This window comes from Prionailurus bengalensis, chromosome B2 (assembly GCF_016509475.1).
Source record: "Prionailurus bengalensis isolate Pbe53 chromosome B2, Fcat_Pben_1.1_paternal_pri, whole genome shotgun sequence".
NCBI lineage: Eukaryota > Metazoa > Chordata > Mammalia > Carnivora > Felidae > Prionailurus > Prionailurus bengalensis.
In genome coordinates this window covers 106083144-106107497 of record NC_057349.1, presented here as the reverse complement: position 1 = coordinate 106107497, position 24354 = coordinate 106083144, and the positions used below count along the sequence as shown (strand labels likewise).

At 38.1% G+C, this 24354-nt stretch overlaps 1 protein-coding gene across 1 annotated transcript; it reads right to left on the bottom strand.

The window, feature by feature from the left end:
* Nucleotides 1-75: 75 nt before the first annotated feature.
* Nucleotides 76-22592, bottom strand: LOC122489921 (nephrocan-like). Its single transcript, XM_043592205.1, has 3 exons — nucleotides 22305-22592; nucleotides 10337-11238; nucleotides 76-936 (listed from the first exon to the last, which is right to left on the bottom strand). Exons 1-3 carry the CDS (start codon nucleotides 22491-22493, stop codon nucleotides 489-491), a joined length of 1539 nt encoding a protein of 512 aa, XP_043448140.1. The 5' UTR covers nucleotides 22494-22592; the 3' UTR covers nucleotides 76-488.
* Between the last annotated feature and the right edge of the window lie 1762 nt (nucleotides 22593-24354).

Here is a 24354-nt window from a genome sequence, read left to right as displayed (position 1 = left end):
TGACTGAGCCACCCAGGTGCCCCTCTGATTTCATTCTTTAAAAAAAAAAACAAAAACAAAACTTACAAAAAAGACTCTTGCGTATCTAAATTTATTGTATATTTCTGCTTAGGAGATTGAACGCTATAAAACGTCATCTGGAGCACAGAGCATTTTTAAGGCAGTGAAACTACTCTGCTACTATTATGATGGACACATGTTGTCATACATTTGTCCAGGTCCCCAGAATGTATGCCTCCAAGAGTGAACCCACACGTAAACTATGGACTTCAGTTGATGACGATGTGTCAATGTAGGTTCATCAATTGTAATAAATGTTCCACTTTGAAGGAGGATGTTGCAATGGGGGAGTCTATACATGTGTGGAGATAGGGGGTATATGGGAACTCTCTATACCTTGGTCTCAACTATGATATGAACCTAAAATTGCTCTAAAATGAAGTCTATTAGAAAAAAATTTTTTTCTAAACTGTAGGCAAAGCTCATACTTAATCTATTTCATAATCATAATAATCATCATCCATGTTGATTCTGATGCTGGAGTGCTCTTCTGGTTTTGATTTCTTTTTGGTTTCTTTGTTTTTCTCGGTTAGATGTAGTTGATGCTCACATTGTCTCATGATCTTCTTGGAGGACATCCAGCTTTCCCCTTGTCGTTCAGCTGGTGCAGCACATTGTCCCCCCTTCACATCTGTGCCCTTGGCCTTCAGGATCTCCCTCACTCTTATGAGACTACAGGTACAATTCCACGGATTTCCATCCAGATACAGGTGTCTGAGGCGAGGCAATCCCTCCAAGGCTTTGAGGTCTAAGGCAGAAATCTTGTTATTCCTAAGGTTTAGAACCTGAAGCTGCTTCAGATCCTTGAGGTCCCTCTCAGTAATATCCTGGATGGCATTGCCTTTGAGGTCCAGCCTGGCTAAGGTCCCTGGAAGCCTGAAAAAGTATGGAAACAGGATGTGAGAGGAAGCCATGATCAACATTCCATAACTATCTAGGCAACCCGGACTGAGCAACACCAACCTTTTCTGTACCACCATGTCCTGTTTGAAGCTAGAAAAACAAGACTTGCTTTGAAAAATTAAGTCTTATGTATAGGTCTTTAACCCTTTCTCATAGGTCTTGTTTTCTAACCCTCCGAGTTTTCTGGTTCCTAGCCATAAAACTCTTCAATTTCTTTTGTTGTCAAATAGGATCACAGAAACAAATTGATAAGAAAAAAAGTTCCCAATTTTTTAGTTGGCAAAGGCCATGAATCCATAATTTATAAGAGAAAAAAAAAGTATTGAATAAAAACATGAAAAAGTGTTGTTCTTCATGAATATAAAAGGCAATGAAAAAGTGATGCAATGTTTTATGTATGAAATTAGAACATGGCTTTGGTTAATTTTTTTTTAATGTGTATTTATTTTGAGAGAGAGGGTGGGCACCCACAGTGAGGAGCCCGATGTGGGGCTCAAACTCACGAACCATAAGATCATGACCTGAGCCAAAATCAAAAGATCATCAAGACCCAGATGCTTAACCAACAGAGTCACCCAGGCACCCTGGTTTTAAATTTTTATATTTATTGCTGCTGAAGAGGTTGTAAGGTAAGAACTTAAACTCTATTGGTGGGAGTTTAAATCGGTACCATTTTGGAAACAATTTGGTACTATGTATCAAATTTAAATAATGTCATACCTTTCAACCTAGGAGATAACAGAAGCAAACAGATTTATTTGCAAACGTTTGTCACATATTTAATTATACTTATAACAGCAAAAAAAGGATAGACTAATGTCTCCTAATATGTAAATTAAGAGATAATAAACTTATGTGACAATAAAAATCATATACTTAAATCATTTTTGAAGTACTAATTCTATGAGAAAGCTTTTCTAACTATGGCTTGAAAATCCAGAAGCTATAAAAGATCAATGAATCAATGACATTAAACGTAATTAAAAAAAAGAAATTGTGTATAGCAAAAGACATATGCAAAGTCAGAAGATAAATTATAAACTGGGGGAAAATATCTGCACCTTAAAACCCATACAAAGTGCGGCACCTGGTGGCTCAGTCGGTTAAGTGTCCAACTTCAACTCAGGTCATGATCTCACAGCTCGTGAAATCAAATCCTGTATCGGTTTCTGTGCTGACAGCTCAGAGCCTGGAGCCTGCTTCAGATTCTGTGTCTCCCTGTCTCTCTACCTCTAGCCCATATGAGCTCTCTCTCTCTCTCAAAATAAATTAAAAGGAAAACCAAAACACAGAAAAGCAAAGTCCTGAAGTCTTCAACCATACTCAAAATAGAGAAATGAAAAATAAAACCACACAGAGATGCCATTTCTCACCGACCAGATTGGTAAAAATCTTAATCTCTAGCAACACATTCTGTGGGCAAAGCTGTGAAGGAACAGACATTCTCATACACAGAGACTAAAATAGCATAGCCCCTATGGAGGAGAATTCAGCAAAGCCTAAAAAATAACCTGTGTATTCACCCTTCAACCCAGAAATCTCACTTCTACATATATGGTTCACAAATATAAAACAGCATATATGTGTTTATTATGGTATTACTTATAATACAAAATGATTGGAAACAACCCAGTACAACAGTAAAAAAACTACTATGCAGCCTTAAAAAAGGAAGGGACTCATTCCTATGAATTACTACAAAATGATTTCCAGAAAGTATGGTTAAGGGGAAAAAGCAAGAAGTAGAATAGTATGTACAGTATGTGTAAGGGGGAAATAAAAATACATGTCCATATATTTGCTTATGTTTGGGGGAAAAAAGAATGATAAACCAGAAGTGAATAAAACTGGTTACTTATAGGAAGTGTTTGCATATGGTTTTAACTTTTGAACCATGTTAATGTTTTACATGTTCACAAAACAAAAATGGTAAAGCAAAAACAAGCCCTAAAACTGAATACAAACAGAAACAAACATATCTAATTAATCAATGTTTATGTTGGTGTATAACCAATAAAGGAAAGAAAAAGTACTCTGACTAAATATCCTTGGTGGATATATCTAAGCCTTAGACACTAGGGACAAAAGGATCTGCAAGGAAACTTCTCTTAGCATGCTTATTATTAACACCACCTAGTAATGAAATTTTGAAACTTTTTAAATGAATGCTCTAATACAAAACAAATAAGTAAATGCATTCATATCATTAGGAACCAAGATTTCATTGTAAAAGAAGATATGCAAATATAAAATAGGAAAAACCCTCTAATGTTAAATGTGAATTGGAGATTTTAATATGAATTCATAGCTTAAAAATACATATTTCCTAATTCTGCATAGTGGAAGGATCTAGAAATAAAGTTACACTCTAATGGCAATGCTATTCCAATAGCATAGCACACTGAACACCCAGATCTTAATTTCAGAATTCCAGTTTCCACTTAAAAGAAGCAAGGCTTCTTAGAGAAATGGCTTATTCTATGTCTGGAGCAAGGTAAGCTAGAACATCTGAGCCAGAATGCAATGACATATTCAAAGATAAGCAATATCCATCAGCATGGCTGCTATCAAAAATCCAGAAAATAACAAGTGTTGATGAGGATATGGAGAAATTAGAACCTTTGTGCACTGTAGGAGGCAATGTAAAATGGTGTAGTTGCTATGGAAAACAGTATGGTGCTTCCCCCCAAAATTAAAAATAGAATTACCCCATGATCCAGCAATTCCATTTCTGGTACATACTCAAAAGAATTGAAAGCATGATTGGTCTCAAAGAGATATTTACATATTAAATAATGTACATTATTTACATGTTATTCACCCATATTAAATTCACAATAGCTAAAATGTGGAAGCAATCCAAATGTACATTGACCATGAATTGATAGGCAAAATACAAGATGTACATACAATGGCATAGTCAGCCTTACAAAGGAAGGAAATTCCGGGGCACCTGGGTGGCTCCGTAGGTTAAGTGCCCTGACTTGAGCTCAGTTCATGAATTCAAGCCCCGTGTCAGGCTCTGTGCTGACAGCTCAGAGCCAGGAGCCTGCTTTGGATTCTGTCGCCCTCTCTCTGTCCTTCCCCCGCTCACACTCTGTCTCTCTCTCTCAAAAATAAATAAACATTAAAAAACATTAAAAAACAAACTAAAAAATAAAAAAAACCCAAAACAAAAAACAAACAAAACAAAACAAAACAAAAAACCAAAGGCAATTCTGATACATTCTACAACATGGATAAACCTTGAGGACATTATGCTAAGCGAAAAAAGCCTAGCACAAAAAAGACAACTACTATAGTTCCACTTATATGAGATTTCTAGAGTAGTCAAATTCATAGAAACAGAAAGTATAATGGTGGTTGTCAGAGGCTGGGGGAGGGGGAAACAGGGAGTTGCTTAATGAGTGTGGAGTTTCAGTTTTGCAAAATGAAAAAGTTCTGGAGACCAATTACACAACAATAAGAAGGTATTTTACTGAACTGGACAGTTAAAAATGGTTAAGTAAATTGTATGTGTATTTGACCTCAATTTTTAAAAAAGAGAAATAACGGAGGAGCACCACCAGACACTTGATTTCGTCTCAGGTCATGATCTCACAGTTTGTGGGATCAGGCTCTGCATTGGGCTCTGCCCTGACAGTACATAGCCTACTTGGGATTCTCTCTCTCCCTCTCTCTCTGCCCTTCCCCAGCTCTCAGGCACACATGTACTCACTCGCTCACCAGCTCTCTCTCTCAAAAATAAATAAACATTAAAAAAATTTTTAAGAGAAATAATGGAATCGGGTCTCATGAACACAGGGACCACCTTGGAGGGGCACCCACTAGACAAATTTGGAGCAATTTGAGAATCAAAAGAGACTAGCAACTGGAAATGATCATAACACACTGAAAAAATTAAGATTTTTTAGGTCCATAGTGATACTCAGAAAAAGTAGAAAGGGTAAAGGGAGAGAAAAATACTCTATAATGTTCAATGGAAAAAATAGAAAAAAACCAAAATTAAATGATCTCAAATACATAAAAACAAATTATGTCTAGACATAGGCTCCTGTTGAGCAATTCTTGGATGATATTTCATTTTTCAACAGATGAAGTTTTCAGTCTTGAACAGGTACTGCTTTATAATCAGGAAAAAAAAAGTTTTTCACTGTGGATACCAATGTGAAAAATGTCATGCTAATGCTTATTGATAAAAAGTAAAAAAAAAAAAAAAAAAAAAGGAAGCACAATTGTGAACCTGAAAATTTTTCTGCTACTCAACAGCTTCATATTCTCCTATTTCCAGATGCTATTTCCATAGAGTGTGAACCCCCTGAATGTGCACTCATGTCTTTTAGTATTCAGTGACATTTATTGTGGTGGTCCCGGTTATATGATGATTGTATATTTTATGTTAATATCCTAAACTGTACAGTGAATATACATATATAAGTATTTGTGATTTTGATTATTTATTTAAAGTGTTGTCGCCTTAGTTGGAATAAAGTTTACGTTAAAAAGTAGATGAACTTACCAGGGAAAAATCACTTCTTTCATTTTAACAGTTGATAGTTAAATTTATATAACATTTATTTTTTATTTTATTTAAATTTTATGTATTTTGAGAGAGACAGAGAGAGAGAGAGAGAGAGAGAGAGAGAGAGAACAAGTGGGGGAGGGGCAGAGAGAAGGAGAGACAGAATCCCGAGTAGGCTCTGGGCCATCAGTGCAGAGCCCAATGCGGGGCTTGAACTCAGGAACCTGAGTTGAGATCAAGAGTTGGACGCTTAACCGGCTGCACCACCCAGGAGTGCCAACAGTTTGATAGTTAAATTTAATTTGAAGTCAGTCCCCAAGACAATGTATTTTATGTACATACCAACTGACATAAGGTACATCCCTAAAAGTTATACAGAAAATCTTATGTATAGCTTTTTTCCCCAAGGAAATATGGACTATTAGCAGATGGTGTAGCAGTAAGCAAGACACTATTACCCTTCAGAGTACAAGGGAGAGAAATTGAGGAAAGATACGATAAAGTAAACCATAGAGTCCAGTCTACTAATTAAGACTTGAATTCTAACTTTGGCCATTCTTTTTACCAGTACACAACTTCAGGTAAGTTATTTGGCTTAAAGTTTCTGATTTTCCACCCTATAGATGAAAGTGCCTAGTACACAGAAGTCACATAATAAATTTTAGCTAATGAAAATGAGAAAGCCAAGTTTTCTTTTAAACAAATACAATGAACAGTTCTAGGGTGGGCATCTAAAACTTATACCTGCTCTTCCTTTTTTTTTTCTTCTGTGTTTCTATGGACATTATAACCAAAATGACACTGTAAGAGAAATCACTAATGTCTTGATTTTGTGAACTTAGGGCAGTCATTTATTGCTTTGATATACTTTGTCTTTATAAGTCTGATTTATGCTCAAAAAGTTTCCCTGATTTTAAGACAAACATGTTTCCAAAAATGCTGTTTGTTCTTTGGGTCTGTGGCTTTTTAAAGTAAGAAGGGGTACACCCCATTTTACCAGTAGATGGCACCTGAGTGTAAGTAAGGTAAAATGCTATGCCTGTGTTAGGTTGTAGAAAGCTATTCTGGATTTGAATTACCCAAATTGTGGATAAAGAAAAGGTGATGTGACTTATATTTGTTCACTGAGCTACAGATTGGTGAAATGAAAAGCAGCAAAAGTGAGACCCAGGTCTTGGGCATTATAAGTTTTAAGTAGTATAATATATTGTTTATAGCAGAGTAAATCTCAGAGGTGGGTAAATCTCACATGGTGGCTAAAATTCACTGACTCTGGAGTTAGACTACTGTGTTTGATCTTGACTCCACCACTTACTGACAATGTGATTTTGAGCAAGTTTCTTGATACCTCCTAACCTTAATGTTCTAACCTGTAAAATAATAGTTTAAAAAATGTACGTACATTCGCAGGTTCATTGTAAAGAGTAATGGGAAATAACATGCATATATGAACTCACTGCTGGTTTAGTCAGAACTTAATGTTATGTTAGGTATTATTTTTTCTTTTTTTTTTAATGGTTATTAATTTGTTTTTGAAAGAGAGAGAGAGAGAGAGAGAGAGCGTGCGCACAAGTGGGGGAGGGGCAGAAAGAGGGAGACACAATCTGAAGCAGGCTCCAGGCTCTAAGCTGTCAGCTCGGAGCCCATCGTGGAGCTTGAACTCACGAATCGTGGGATCATGATCTGAGCAGAAGTTGGAGGTTTGAATGAGCCACCCAGAAGCCCCTAGGTATTATTTTCTATTTCGAATAATGTATTGAGGCAAAAGTAGTAGATATTTGAATATATGTGCACCTGAAAACATCCACTGTTATTTCCTTGGTACAATGTAGAATGGAGGATGGTCGGCAAAAGAAGGGGTTTGTGATTTGTGGTAGGATACATAGCTAGCAACTAAGCAACAAATTAGGTTAGGTTAGCAACTAGTAACAGGTTGCCTGTGTTTATAGTTTATTAATACAAAACTGAACTTTAAAGTACAATTTTGTGTATGAAGAAAACCCATGAAAATAAAAAGTGTCCTGTTTTAAGCTTGTGGATAAAAGTCTTAACATTCAGAAATTAAAAAAAAAAAAAAAAACAGATAGTACTGTGTTTTAATGCTTTATGGGAGGAAAACCACAGAGAACCTTTTCTCGGTCATTCACACTTTCCAATTCAAAGAAAAGCTGGGGAGGTGGGGGGTGATGGAGAATTTAAAAATCACTTTCCACAAGAAGGAGATTGCTCTCACAGCTGGCCAAGTTCTTTGACAAAGTAGATAGCTGTGATGCTTAAGTTAATCCTCATAGGAAAAGCCCAGTCTCATCTCATGTCCTTTGCCCCATTGTTCTTGCCCATTACTTCTCAACACTGGCTGCACATTAAATTGATCTTGGGAGCTTTTTAAAAATGCTGATGCCTGGGCAAAAACTCTTGGGTGTCTGCTTTAATTGGCTTGAAGTGAGGTCTGGGCATAAGTATGCTTTTTTAAAGTTCTCCAGATAATTGTAATGTGGAGTCAGATTCAAGAATTATGGCCAACTCAGGCTTGCAATTCTATTATACACTCCATTGGGTAAAAGCATTGTGCTTTCTGTAGTCACTTATTAAACACACAAATGCCCTGGCGGGAGTAAATAATTAAGCTACTTTTCACTCATTAAACTTAGCAGGATTACTTAGCCAAATGCTTTCTAAAAGCTACCTGAATAGAGAAGTCCACTGGATTCACAGTTTTGCCATGGCTGTTACAGCCCACTGAGAATCCTTGACAAGAGAGTCATTCCCCAATCTCTTTCATGAGTTTTTAGTCTATATGTGATTTGTTTTTTCTTGGAAAAGGGGCATATAGTGATAGAAAATAAGGCTTGAAATACAGTAGAGAAATGACTGAAATTACAAGTATTAGAGTCTTGACACACTGCAGGCATGTTCTTTATGGCTTTTGTATCGGCTCTTCTGTCTAGAACACTTTCCTCCCCACCCCCCTCCCGCCCAAACAGCTTCACAGCTAAATCCCTCACCTCCTTCCAGTCTTTGCTCAAAGCTTACATTTTCGTGAGGGTTACCACGCTTACCCTATTTCAAATGGCAACCAGCCACCCTTTTTTGTTGTTGCTAACTATAACACCTAACACCATGTAAATGTTATATATGTACACCTTGTGTTTATGGTTACTCTTTCCCTGCTAGAATTTAAGCTGTATAGAACATGAAGTTTTATTTTTATTGCACTGGTGTATCTCAAGTGCCTGGTAAAGTACCCGGCACAAGGAAAACACTCAAAACTTATTTGTTGAAGTAAATTAATTGTATGCATATGCTTATACATTAAAAGAAATTGCTTAATTTCAAATAACCCTGAATATGTATTTTAAAATCTTGATTTCCATTGGATAAATCATTTTTTCATGTTTTGCATTGGGTACAGTTACCATACTATATAACAAACTTCTTTTTTTCAACTAGAAAAAATGAACATCTGGGGGAGCCTGGGTGGCTAGTTGGTTAAGTGTCTGACTTTGGCTCAGGTCATGATCTCACAGTCTGTGAGTTCAAGCCCCGTGTCGGACTCTGTGCTGACAGCTCAGAGCCTAGAGCCTGCTTCGGATTCTTTGACTTCCTCTCTCTCTGCCCCTCTCCCACTCGTGCTCACTCTGTCTGTCTTTCTCTCTCTCAAAAATGAACATTAAAAAAATCTTTTTAAAGAAAAAATGAACATCTGTACATATCAAAGATAATTTTTCCCTTTTTCATTCCTAAAAAAAAGTTGTTTATTGTAACTAGCAATGCAGATAAGTAAACTGAGTGCCATAGGGTCTTACAGAAGCCAGAAGTTGGTATATTAATTACAAGCAACTTGATAATGATAATCAACAGAGCAAGATGCCTTTTTTTCCTATAAAGCACCAAAAGGAAAACGAGTCCACTGATAGGCACATATAATAAATAGCATAACATCTTTTTAAGAGAATAATAGGGCTTTATTCTTCTACTTTATTATCTACTTTACAAATGTAGAACATGTAATAAAGTTTACATAAAAAGCATCAATTAATGTCAACATGTACATTAGTCATAGTTATGACTGGGTGGGGGAACAGGATGGTGGGTTGGGCACAGAGGGAGGGATATTTGGAAAGAGAAATTAAGTGTCAGAGTATGAGGATATGTATGTGTTTGTGTCCATATGTGCAGGTGTGTGTGTGTATGCGTGTTTGTGAGAGAGAGAACTGAGGAGACAACCGAGAACACAAGGTAAGACACCCCAAATGGACTCACACACCCACAGGCAGACACAGATAGAAGCAGAACCAGGATTAAGTCCTTTAAAGATCACAGCCCTGAGAAGAAAACGAGTCTCCCAAAAACAGAATTCCAAGTAAATACACGATGAGATTATACACTTCTGATTTTTTTCATAGCTACTATTTCAATGCTTTTAAAAATATAGATATTTTACTACACTTCCCTCTCATTTCTTTTACATATCCTTGCTTCGCTAGTGGCTGTGTACCTGTTGCTGGATCTCAGGCCACATGCTTAAAAACCAAAATACATTTTTACAAATATTATCCCCATATTATGTTTGTTAGCATACTCCGCCAAAGTGGCGTTGTATATTTTCAAATATGGATCGCCCCTGTTGGTGTCTTGTCTGACAGGTGAGAGCAATTAAGTTAGTGCAGATTCAGTTACAGGGCTGGGGATTCCAAAAGCCCGTCTAAAACCTCTACCCTGGAACCCTTGGATAGCCTTCATCAGATCATTTATGTTTGCTCTGTTTTTCTTGCTTGTATGATGTGCTTAATTGCCCCAATCTTCAGAAAACGTTAAAAGGAGTCAACATAAGTGAGAACTCTCCCTTACCTTAGAGGTATAGACAACAGCAGGTTCTGTTCCAGGGCCAGGTTGGAGAGCTGGGAACACATCTGCAGGGCTCCAGCTTCGAACAAGCTGACAATGTTGTTGTCCAGAAACAAGTGTTTCAAGTCTCGGAGGTCCTGGAAGTCTTGGGCTGTAACTCTCTGAATCAGATTATTGCTAATATCTAGTTTTTGTAGCCTTGCTGGTAGTTTAAGGGGCAACGTTTGAACCTGGTTTTGGGACAACTCAAGAGTAGTTAAATTGGCAAGGATCTGTGCCCCATCAATGGAGGAGAGTGAGTTTTCTGACAGATAAAGGTGGGAAAGATTCTCCAAGTGTCTCATGTCTCGAAACCTTACCACTTTGAGCTGGTTTCTCTCCATTTTTAAAGAGAGCAGGGATTTGGGCAGATTAATAGGAATTTTAGTCAGAAAATTACCACTGACACTGAGAAATTGCAAAGCCTGAAGAGAAGCAAAGAAGCTAGCTGGTATAAGATGCAGTTTATTATTCTCCAGGCTCATACTTTTCAAGTGGGGAAGTACCAGTGGTCCAGCTACAGATTCGATAATGTTGCCATCCAACATCAAACTCTGCAAACTGATCAAAGAAGAGAGTGTGCTGGGAGAGAGAGAAGAGATCAGATTGTTTTTAAGTTCAAGGATTTTTAATTTCTTCAGTCCTTCAAAATCAGATCCGTGTAGGACATTTATTGAATTCTCATTTAGTTTTAACACTTCAAGACTGGCTGGCAGAACCCTGGGGACTCGTCTTAACTTATTTTTCCAGAGTTCCAAGGTCTTCAAGGTACTCAGAGTTTTGAAAGTGTCATTTTCTACTGACTCTGTTCCACTGGCCAGCAGAATAAAATCTTCTAGAGCCAACATTCGGGTGAAGCTAGACAGCTACCAAAAAAAAAAAAAAAAAAAAAAAAAAAAAGCAGGTATGGAGAGAAAAATAGAAAATTAAGACTACTGAGAAAAAAAAATACTGTACACAATGAAATGCAGTTGTCATTCAATACTAATGATACTTCAGATTTCCCTTCAGGACCTCTTTAAAATTATTTTTTAGAAAAGGATGGAAACTCAGGTTCTGACTACTTTTTTTTGAAGATTTTATTTTTAAGTAATTTCTGCTCCCAACGTGGGGCTCAAACTTACAACCCCAAGATCAAGAGTCACATGCTCCTCCTCCTGAGTCAGCCATGCACCCCAGGTCCTGACTAGTTTTATTCATGATTGCTAACATGAATGATATTAAAAATATGTTAAGTACTTTTACACACTATTGGTAGACATAATACTAGCCAACTTTTTGGAGTGCTTCGGTGGCTCAGTTGGTTCGGTGTCTTGACTTCAGTTCAGGTCATGATCTCACAGCTCATGGGTTTGAGCCCTGCATCAGGTTCTGTGCTAACAGCTTGGAGCTTGGAGCCTGCTTTGGATTCTGTGTCTCCCTCTCTCTCTCTCTCTCTCTCTCTGCCCCTCTTCCTCTCATGCTCTGTCTCTCTCTCTCTCTCCTTCAAAAATAAACATTAAAAAAAATTTTTTTTATATTGGTCAACTTTTGCTGTACATTCTCTGACCAGCAAGCTTATTTCTAGCCAGAAGTACTTACTAGTTGCACAATGATTTACGAAGCAGGATGTTCTTTGTGGCATCATCTTATAATAGCCCCAAATGGGAACAATCTGGAAATCTTTCACCAAACTATTAGCAGCTGCTAACTCTACAGTGCAAGATTACTAGAGGTTTTCATTATCTTCATTTTGCATTGTTTATATATTTTTAAGTTATAAATTACATTAAAAAATTTTAAGCATTAAACATAAAAATTTTAAATGTCCTAGACACTGCTATCACTAAGATGGGCCTATTAGAGAAACATTTCAACTATGTTATAATTTGAAAAACTAGCCTCCATATTCCCTATTGTTCAAACTGTACTTCATTGATGCAAAAGATCCATGAAGAAACAAACAGGATACACGTATCTCCATCTCTGTAGAACAAAGATTCCATTCACGCATATACCCCAGATCTAATGCTACTCTTGTCCTAGATTTTAGAAATAATCAAATCTGATATGCTTTCTCCATAGGTTGCAAGTTCAAGTACCCCTCTCCTCTCCGCATATCTGTCAACCTCCTAGCTTGCCATCTAGGTCTTCTTCTGAATGATGTAATTCTTGGTATTTGGTTCTTAGAGTAAGATCATCTCTAGGCAGAAAGAGGAATTGTTCCAGATTTCCTTCAGCTTGGTAAAATTTCACAAAAATTTTCAATCTGCTTTAGAATTCAATTGCTAAAATTTTCAGGGCACAATTTTATGCCTTACTAGCTACAGGTTTTAAATGTTTGATTTAATTATGCAGTTGAGCCTTTTTGTAATAACAATTGCATGATTAACACTTTCAAAGTGGGTTAATTTTGTACCATATATTTATTTATCCCGGGAAGACATGTGATGTGAATTATGGTAGATTTTATTTTATTTTTATTTTCTTAAGGAGTCGAGGAGAGGGAGAGAGAAACCCAAGCAGACTCCATGCCCAATGTGGAGCCCGACGCGGGGCTTGATTTCATGACTGAGAGATCTTTACCTGAGCCAAAATCAAGAGTCAGACGCTTAATTGACTGAGCCACCCAGGCACCGAATCATGGTATATTTCAAAGCTTCTCCTAATATGATACTCTGTTAGGAAAACCTCATGTTAAAATTTCCATAACAGATGTTTCTAATCATAATAGTTTTGGCGGCTGCTAACATGTGATATTTTCTTAATGATTAATCAGATGTATTAATTAGTCCTAGTCCCAGTAATAATCATAATTTTTCTTGCATTTATTGAACATCTACAAGTGCCAAGTGCTTTTTTATATTGTTAAAAAAAAAAATAAGCCCCAAATGGAGTCATTTGCTCCCCACCCGCGATGGCAAATCAAGACTTAATTATAGTTTTGACCTCTCCTAAAAATGTGACCTTTTAGGGGCATCTGGGTGGCTCAGTCAGTTAAGCCTCAGACTCTTGATTTCAGCTCAGGTCATGATCTCACAGTTCATGAGATAGAGCCCCACATCGGGCTCTGTGCTGACAGTGCGGAGCCTGCTTGGGGTTCTCTCTCTCCCTCTTTCTCTGCCCCTCCCCAGCTCGTTCTTTCTCTGTCTCTCACTCAAAAATTAATAAATAAACATCAAAAAATTTTTTTTTAAATATGACTTTTTAAGAGTCAATCTGAAATTTCTTCATCAGCATTAGTGAGGCAATCACCATGATAAAAACGCTTTCCATCCCTTCTTCCCCAAAGAAACTTGACCTGTCTGAAACCATCCTTACTTTTGTTTTGTTAATAACTCCTTTGCTCTACCCTCCTGCCTATAAATTCTCCCATTTGGTACAACTTCTCAGAGCATCTCTGCTTGCTAGATGAGATGTTGCCTGATTCATGCATCACTTATTATTAGATCTTCAAATGTACTCAGTTGCATTTTGTGTTTTAACAACATATTATCATTAGTTCTTCTAATAACTAGCAAATTTGCTATTATCAAACTTTTGAGAGTTGAGAATTTCAACAAGGTCTATTGGACTCTACAGCCCTTTCTTCTTCAACTTACCATTCTCTATTGCATTTAGTCTACAGTTAATGGTTTTCAAAAAAGATAAGATCTAGACACAAATCAGAGAGTTTTAGAAAAGCAGAAATTTTAGGGGTACCTGGGTGGCTCAGTCAGTTAAGCATCTGACTTTGGCTCAGGTCATGATCTTACAGTCTGTGAGTTTGAGCCCTGAGTTGGGCTCTGTGGTGACAGCTCAGAGCCTGGAGCCTGCTTCAGATTCTGTTTCCCTCTCTCTCTGCCCCTCCCCCACTCACGCTCTTCCTGTCTCTCTCAAAAATAAAAATAAACATTAAAAGAAAAATTAAAAAAAAAAGATAAGCAGAAACTTTAGAGGTTACCTAGTTCAAATCTCCCATTAGAATTTCAGGCAAAAAAAAAAAAATTTTTTTAATGACCTGCTCAAGACTGTTCCTGAAATACTTTTCATCCTGAAGTGTCCTTTCTAGACTTTCCTTCATATAAAGTCACGTGTGATTCTAGACATAGATCTTCATTTCTTAGATTGTTGATCTCCCAAAAGAACTTGGTGTTATTAGTACTTCCACATTTATCTGACTGACCATAAACCCTAAAAGATTACTGTTTATGTAGCAAGGCTCAGAGATGACACGGCTCTGAATGGGCAATTTATTTGGGGACTAGGCAAAGTGTGGTATCAGAGACTCAATTTGTCTTTATTTCTATTCATGAAGTGTACAGACTGGCCTAAGTAGACTGTTCATGTTCCTAAACAAATCCAGTGGGTAGCTGAAGCACAGAGACCTTTCTTTCTCCTTTTTGTCAGTCAATGCCGATTACTCTTGATTATTATTAATTAAAATGGCTACCGTTTTCTAGGGATGCCTGGCTGATTCAGTCAGTGGAGCATGTGACTCTTGATCTTGGGGTTGTGAGTTTGAGCCCCACGTTGAGTATAGAGATTACTTAAAAATAAAATCTTTTTAAAAAATGGTTAGCATTGTCTAAGTATTTACTATGTTTATAAAGCCTTGTGTGCAAGCATGATTATTACCTTTTCAGAAAGGGAAACTAAGGCTCAAGAAGGTAAAATAACCAGTCCAAGTATATCTTGGTAGCAAGTATAAAAGTTGAGCTTCCCACCCAGGTTTATCTTATCCCAACACACATATTTTTATTTTAACTTTACTGCTATAACATGAATTTAGCAGAAGAATATAGAATACTGGTACCACAAACAGTGAAGAAGATGCCCACTGATTTTCAACTTTTCCATTGATTTACAGAGCTGACAAAGGAAAATAATTCTGCGAGGCTAGTTTTTCCATTTTCCTGGACTAAGGGGAGGTGTGCTCCAGAGATGTAAAAAGAGATGCTTTTGCCCTTGAGCTAAATTGATGCTACTGCTTTTTCTTTCTTTCCTTTTTTAAGTTTTTATTTATTTATGTATTTTGAGAGAGAAAGCATGCAAGTGGGGATGGGGCAGAGAGAGAAGTGAGAGAGAGAATCCCAAGCAGGCTCCACATCACCAGTACAGAGCCCGATGTGGGGTTCAAACTCACAAACCATAAGATCATGACCTGAGCCAAATTTGGATGCTTAACTCACTGAGCCACACAGGTGTCCCCCTCACCCTTTTGGTTTTGTTGTTGTTGTTGTTGTTGTTTTTTAAGGTTTTGAGGATGCTGGTTTTTCAATGTTGCTTAAAAAACAAGGCAAGTATGGCTTGGTGTTAACAATTAGACATAGGAAGTTTAGCTAAATATAATTCCTGCCATATAGTTTTACAGTTTAGTGAACCTAATATATATGTAGATAAAAGTTACAATAAAATATGAAAATTTTTTAAAAAAGCAAAGCAGGGGCGCCTGGGTGGCGCAGTCGGTTAAGCGTCCGACATCGGCCAGGTCACGATCTCGCGGTCCGTGAGTTCGAGCCCCGCGTCAGGCTCTGGGCTGATGGCTCGGAGCCTGGAGCCTGTTTCCGATTCTGTGTCTCCCTCTCTCTCTGCCCCTCCCCCGTTCATGCTCTGTCTCTCTCTGTCCCAAAAATAAATAAACATTAAAAAAAAAAAAAAAAAAAAGCAAAGCAAGTAAAATGAAGTAGAGCAAAGAAACAACTTCTGCTGGCTTCCCAATAAGAGGCTTTGTTTCTGGTTTCCTTTGGGCAGGCCTTGCTCCAAGCATTGGAGGGCCACAGACCTTTCTTGGGTTCCTTATAGGTCCAAGGTACACATGAAATTGAAATATTAGTTACAGCCTCAGACATGGGTGAACTAAGCCAGTAAAAGTTTTGTAAAACAATGTTGGAATTATTTTTATGATCATCAAAGCAACACTTGTTCTCTGTAAACAATTTTAAAATTCTGGAAAGTATGGAACAAATATAAAAATAATCCATAATCCCCCCACTTGGTGATAAACTCTGTTTATATATTTCTTACCCAGGAGGAATTTGACATAGCTTCTTCCCTTCCACAAAATATGTAAAGAGCAATCATTTTATCTATTTTTTTAAGTTTATTTATTTATTTTGAGAGAGAGAGAGAGTGAGCAAGCTGGGGAGGGGCAGACAGAGAAGAGGACAGAGTATCCAAAGCAGGCTATGTGCTAAGAGCAGAGAGCCCAATGTGGGGTTCGTACCCATGAGCCATGAGATCATGACCTGAGCCGAAGTCAGACGCTTAACCAACCGAGCCACCCAGACGTCCCTGCACAATCATTTTAATTGGCTACTGTCATAAAGACACTCCTATTTGTTCTCTAAATGTAAGAGCTAAAACTATAAAACTCTTAGAAGAAAATACAGGCATAACTTTTCATCACCTTGGGTTTGGTAAAAGCTATCTTAGATATGACACCAAAAGCAAAAGTGACAACACATCCACAAAACAGGGAAATTGGACTTACCCAAAATTAGGAACTTCTGTGCTTCAAAGGACATTAGTAAGACAATGAACAACAACAATGACAATAACAACAAAAACAACCATAGAATGGGAAAAATTTTTCTCAAATAATATATCTGATAGGAGATTTGTATTTAAAATATATAAAGGACTCTTACAACTCAATAATTAAAAGACAAATAACCCAATTAAAAAAAATGGGCAAAGGATTCATGTAGACATTTCTCCAAAAAATATATGCAAATGTTCAATCAGCACACAAAAAGATGCTCAACATCATTAACCACTAGTGACATGAAAGTCAAACCATAATGACCCGGGGTGCCCGGGTGGCTCAGTCGGTTAAATGTCCAACTTCAGTGCAGGTCATGATCTCATGGTTCATGGGTTTGACTCCAGCATCAGGCTCTGTGCTGACAGTTCAGAGCCTGGAGCCTGCTTCAGATTCTATGTCTCCCTCTCTCTCTGCTCTGTCCCTGTTTGTGCTCTGTCTCTCTCTCTCTCAAAAATAAATAAACATTAAAAAATTAAAAAAAAAGTCAAACCATAATGAGATACTAACACTCACTAGGATGGTTATGATCCAACAAAAGATTAGAAATGTTAGCAAGAATGTGGAGAAACTTGGGGCGCCTGGGTGGCGCAGTCGGTTAAGCGTCCGACTTCAGCCAGGTCACGATCTCGCGGTCTGTGAGTTCGGGCCCCGCGTCGGGCTCTGGGCTGATGGCTCAGAGCCTGGAGCCTGTTTCCGGTTCTGTGTCTCCCTCTCTCTCTGCCCCTCCCCCGTTCGTGCTCTGTCTCTCTCTGTCCCAAAAAAATAAATAAAAAACGTTGAAAAAAAAATTAAAAAAAAAAAAAGAATGTGGAGAAACTAGAACTATCATACATTGCTATAGGGATGTAAAACAATGGAGCCACTTTGGAAAACAGTCCAGCAGTTCCTCAAAATGTTAAACATAGTTTCCATATTACCCAGAAATCCCACTCTTAGGTATATGCCCAAGACAGATGAAAATATATGTGCACACAAAAACTTGTACGTGAATGTTCTTTGGAGGATAACAGCCAAAAAAAGGAAGCCATCCAAGTGTTCATCAACTGATGAATGGATAAACAAAATGGTATATGCATACAATGAAATATTCAGTCTTTAAAAGGAAGGAAATTCTGACATATGTTATAACATAGATGAAACTTAAAGACATTATTTTAAGTAAGAGAAGCCAATGACAAAAGACCACAGGTTTAGGGAGAAAGATTGACTACAGTTTGGGCATGTTATTTTGAGATCATAGACCAAAATGAAGAAGTCTAGGAGGCAGCTGGGTAAGTCTGAAACACGGGGGTAAGGCATGAATCTGAAACTCAGTTATGGGAGCCATCATCACTTCCTTAAAGTACACTCTCCTAAGGAGAGTGTACATAGTAAGAAATGGAATGACCAAGGATTGAGACTCCCTGGAGATGACAAAAAAGAAGGGGCAGTGGAGGAAAAGAAACCTACAAAAATGGCAGAAAAGAACTATCAGAGAGGAGTAATGAGGACACAAAAGTATGGTGCCACAGAAGGCAAAAGAGAGAATTTCAAGAAATAGGAGTGAGCCAATGTCCTGGAGAGAACAGTTTTTAACTGTATGAAGTGGGTAGAAAGCAGACAGTAGTGAATTAAAGAATAAATGGTAGATAAAGATGGGGTACCTGGGTGGCTCAGTCATTTGAGCTTCTGTCTTGCTTTTGGCTCAGGTCATGATCCCCAAGTTTTGGGATCAAGCCCTGAATTGGGCTCAGTGTTGAGTGTGAAGCCTGCTTAATGTTCTCTCTCTCTCTCTCTCTCTCTCTGCCCCTCTCTGCCCCTCTCTGCAGCTTTCACTCTCTCTCTCAAAAAAGAAAAAAAAAAGGAGGTAAAGAAGTAGAAACAGTAAGTACAGATTACCTTTTTTTTACACACAGACTTAAAATAGTGTTATTTTTATTGTAATGAAAGGAGCCTATTTCTAAGCTAGAACAGGGCCCTCATAAAGAAAGAGCCACTGGAGATACGGGTATGGGGAAGATAATGGAGCAAGCTCCAGGGAGAGGTGAAGAAGGTGGACTCCAGGGCATGGGTGTGAGGTTGCCTTGAGCAGACAGAGGGAGATCTCATCCTCTCTGTCTGGAGGAAAGAGTTTGCAGAATTGAATGGAGACAAGTTAGTACACAGTAAGCAGGAGTTGAGGGAGATCAAGACTAATGGCCTCAGTTTTGTCAAGAATAGTCAATAAAAGGGAAGACCAATCGTTGGTGATAGGAGAGCAAGGATGGCAGGGATTGTGAAAGCAGCCCAACGCTGCACTGAAGTTTTGGAAGATGTCAAGGGAACACAGGAAGAAGAACTGAAAGGGCAGATGGGTGACGCTGAAGACCCAGATGAGGCCGGAGACCTTAAACTTGTGGTGGTTCTATGGATTTGTGGTTGTTGCAAACCACACATACATATGCACATGTGTGCAGAGAGGTGGTGTGACCATCTCCAGCAGCATCTGGGTATCCAGGCATAGGAGAAACAAAGGAAAATGATCACCCTAATCTAAGACTGAGGCTTTGCTGGATAGGTGTTGAGATCATTAATTTTGGGATGCAAAAAAGGCAGGGATAGGGAAAGAAGATGGATAAGAAATGAACTAATTATCTGAGAAAACATGGGCAGATCTAGGGTTCGAAATCTCCATGGGATGATTTGTGCCATAAAAGAACAGATGACACTTAGAGCATCATAAGATGGAAGAGTAGAGAGGGTGGCAGGTGAGACGAAAGAAGATAATGACCAGGGAGTGGAGGAATTCGAGATTTCTGAGTGGAGGCATTTTGGGTATAATGATTATGATATAACCAAGAGGGCAGACAGCTGTGGTGAAGTAGGAATGTAGATAGACACTTTTTTGTGAGCTCAAGGAATCGTGAGGCTTACACATCGGACACTGAAGGCACCAAGGAGATGCGGGACTCAGGATGGAGAGGACGACCAGGAGCCAGGAGGGAAGGGGCCAAGGCACAGTACGAGGCAAGCAAAGAACAAATGGGGAGTGTTACAGTCTGATGGATGTGCCTCAAATAAGTAGGAATTTTTACAGATGCACGCATAAATAAAGGCCTTCATCCTGTGAGGGCAAGAACTGTGAATTTTTCATATTTTATCCCTAGTCTTAAACACAGCATTCACAATCCCAAACACAAAACATATGGATAAGTAATAGAAACATTTTTACTTTCATGCATGGATATATGTATGTGCGTACACATCCATGCATATGCGGTGTGTGTACAGAGATATATACACATATGTTGTATATATGTGTAGATACACATATGTGTGTGCATATGTAATTTCTATTGCTATTAATCTGAAGGTATTTTCAAGGTATTTTTTTCTTGAAATACAGGCACCCGATTCTGTAGTTCCAACCAAATGGACAGAACATACAGCATATTCACAAGATACAGCTCACATTCGTGAAATACAGTCAATTTAAAAACCTAAGGGTTTTTAAAATAGAAGTATTATTGCTTAGAGCTGTTTATTACTTTCGCAAAACAATCCTGTCTTTCATCAACGTTTCTGCTGGGAACCGTCCTTCCAAGAGGCGGTTAACTGGGTTAAATTCGGGGAAGAGGCAATATTGCTGTTCAGTGAACATAAACCCACGACAAATGCACTCATTCAATAACTGAATTTGATGAGAGGGATAATTTCATCTTATCGGCTGCAAGGCAACAGTGTGGGATCATTACCCAGCTTAGCTGACACTTCAGCTCTTGGCGTCTCAGGCCCTCAGAACAAATATTTAAGCATCTCGCCCTTTAACCAGCTGTCCTACTTAAATGCTGAGACCTGACAAGGTCAGACTTGCTCTCTGGCATTAGGCACTACTGGATTACAAGAGCAAAGTAAACATGACAACTAGGCAATTTTGCTTATTGAGCCTTGAAATAAATACCATGCCACATATTTGTAAGTCTCCCTGCTTAGGCACATGTACGTTAAAATGTCTTAACCAAATGAAAGGGGATGGTGACTCTTTTGAAGGGAAAGTACATTCACCTGCTGACTGTGCCTGGATCACAGAGAGGTATTTCCTTATCTCAGGATTTGGCCTATGAGGGAGAAGCAGTGACTAGTAAAAATAAAACCAGAGAGCCATGGAATCTGCCAGGGAAAAGGAGCCTGGGATCACAATCACACCCAGGCTTCTTACTTCACAAAGGTAAAAAGTGAGGCCCGGAGATTTTTTTAACTGCTTGTTTAAGATGATTATATCTCTAGCTAGGGAGAAAATGAAGATGAGAACCCTTATCTCTTGATACTTTTCAAAATACCAAAGGCCAAAAAGTTCCTTCATATTACAAAAGTCAGGCAAATCTATAGCATTCTTTACAGCACTCTGAATAGGTAGGCATAAATAAAAATGTTAGAATTAAAAGTGCATAGAACGAGAACGGCAGTAATGTGCCCAAACATAAACATGTATTTCCTCTGTAGAGGTGTCCACAAAGACACTGAGGCCTGGCAGTTTTGTAGGATTTATATAAATAATTCTCAGATGCTTGGGTTCATCTTGATGGTCTTATGATGCTCTAAGTGTCATCTGTTCTTTTATGGCACAAACAAAACTACTTTTTCCCCTTTCCCCTGAAAGCACTTCTTTTTTTTAATGTTTATTTATACTTGAGAGAGACAGAGAGGGAGAGAGCACGAGCAGGGGAAGGGCAGAGAGAGAGAGAGACAGAGAGAGAGAGAGAGAGAGAGAGAGACGGAGACAGAATCTGAAGCAGGTTCCAGGCTCTGAGCACAGAGCCCAACGAGCAACTCAAACTCATGAGCCGTGAGACCATGACCTGGGCCGAAGTCAGATGCTCAACCGACTGAGCCACTCAGGTGGCCCTGAAAGCACTTATTCTTAATCCTGGGAACAGGAAGTAGCCATTTGCTCTCAAACTCTTTTTGTTAAGAGAGAGCCACTTCCTGGGGCACCTGGGTGGCTCAGTGGGTTGAGCGTCAGACTTTGGCTCAGGTCATGATCTCATGATTTGTGCCACATCAGGCTCACTGCCTCTGGAGCCTCTGTCCTCCTCTCTCTGCCCCTCCTCTGCCTGCTCTCTCTCTCTCTTTCTCTCTCTCTCTCTCTCTCTCTCAAAAATAAACATTAAAAAGAGAGAGAGAGAGCCACTTCTTTTACTTTGCAATAGTATAATTACATTTGTTAAAAATAAAAACTGAAATAAAATATCATTAATTATAGATTCAGATTTTTTTTTGACCAAAGAAATATCCAGAGGCATACACCCATCTCTGCAGTAGAAGGCAAAATGATAGTGCCGCTACGCAAACTTGATAACCACTAGTTCTGAGTTTGGATTATTTAAATTAAACGTCAACAGCCCCACACTTGCCCCTCACCCTGCCTCAAAAAATAAAATTGCAGCAACTTGACTGGAGAATGGTTACCTGGAGGTGTTGAATTTTGCTGTGGCTAATGTAGAGCTTCTTGGTGGTAGAAGGAAGGCCTGACGGTATCTCTGTTAGCCGGTAGCATTGTACCGAGTGCACTGAATCGCAGCTACATCTCCCAGGACAGTTAGGATGGAAACCAGAGGTAAGAGAGAGCAAAGCAAGGAAGACATAAAGCAGATGCATCTTCCAAAACAGGGCCTCTCAGGCAGCAGCCAAGTGTTTAGATGATGTCTCACTCTTTATACCATGAAATCTGATCATAGAATCTTATGAATGTGTGCTCTGTCAATGTAAGGAGACAGGGAAGAAAAAATTCCAATTTTGTCTGGGTTAAAATGTTAGCAACCATTACAAAGGGCTTAAACATTGATAAGCTGCCTTAATATTTGTAGGTGAGCAAACCCCTCTGTTATTTATGGCTTGGAAGGCTAATCTGCAAACACGTCTATTATCTGTAGTTTCCTTGTTTTGTTAAATGTGACACTAGGGAATTAGTGGGGAAAGACAAAGAGCCGTTTTATAGTGGGCTATAAACCTTTGGATTTTCTGTGACCCTATATTACAACGATTTTTGTAGGACTGCAACAGGCAGGTGTTTTCTTCTCCCATTAACTAGTATGGGAAAATGAGCAGGTTTTCTTATTGTTGTTTCAGTAACATTTTATGGCTAGGGAAACAATGGGCTACCAAGAAGAGGGGTTTAGAGCCAGAGATAAATTGTTCAACTCATCTATCACTCGGTCCACTCAAATATCATATTTGGACAATATTTTTGTCATTCAAAAATATTGTTGACTTGGATGAGAATAAAACATCAAAATGGGTCAATTACCTTCATCTATTTGTAATAATGGAAGAAAAGGTCTCGAGTGTCTTCAGAGGAACTTGTGTGTTCTGAAACCTGACTGCAGAGGGAAGGCTTCATTTGTTCCAGGCACGCTTTTGTTGAGGCTCTTTTACTTGCTGTGCTCATCCCTGCTGAGGAATTTAAAAGCATTTTAAGCAAAAGATTATATAGAGAAGTTCTCTCCTCCCCAATGGAAGACCTGAATTTCCCTATGCTGGTTGGCCTGAGCCCATCGCTCCAAAGAAACCCTTTCTAATATTGAAAAGCTTTTCTAATGTCCCCTTCAACCTACCTCTCTGCTGCAGTTTTCATTTTGAAGCCAAAAGTTCCTTTGCTCTGATAATCTATTTCCAGAGTAAGTAAGGATTTCTGTATGCTTTTCCCAAAAGACTTTTCTACTCCTCTCTTTTGATTTTTTTTAAGTCCTCTTTTCTTTTACTATCTGAGATAAGGAATGATAAGGGATTTCTTTTCTATCAATATTCTGATTTTCAACAAACTTTATTACTAATTTCTCAACAAGAGAATTATTTTTTTTTAATTTTTAGAATTTTCAGATAGGAAAGTAATGTTCAAGAAAAGAAAATTTGGGAAAAAAAGAGCAAGGAGGGGAAAAAAAAATCAGTGTTAGTCTTGTCCCCAAATCAAACACGTTTCTGGTTTCTTTTCTCTGCCTAGGCTTTGAAAAAGCCAAGAGAAATACTCATAGAACACTTTTTTTTTCTTCTGTGTTAATTCATAGTTAATTAAAATGGAGAGAGTAAATTCATAGTTAATTAAAAGGAAATGTCTACAAAATCCTTTGGTGTCATCTGCCATTAGAGGCAGCTAATTTTTCTGTTAAGCAGCATAGCGATGGATTTCATTTTCTACCCTCTGTTGGTCACTGCATATACCCTTTTCTTTGAGCCCTGAAATTACACTGTATAATATTTTTTTCTTCCATGGTATTTCTATAGCTTTCCTGTAATGCCATTATCTCTAAAATGTTACTATTTTATAATAGTAAATAGTTTTATTTTATTATTTTATTATTTTATTTTATCAATTGTAAACCTACTTATATACTTTATATTCTGTACCTTTTACTATTATAGTTTTCATATTATTTTATAGTTTCCATAAACATAAATTTTAATGTCTAATAGACTTTCAAGAGTATTGTCCAGATTTGATTAACTACTAAGTGTTGGAGTT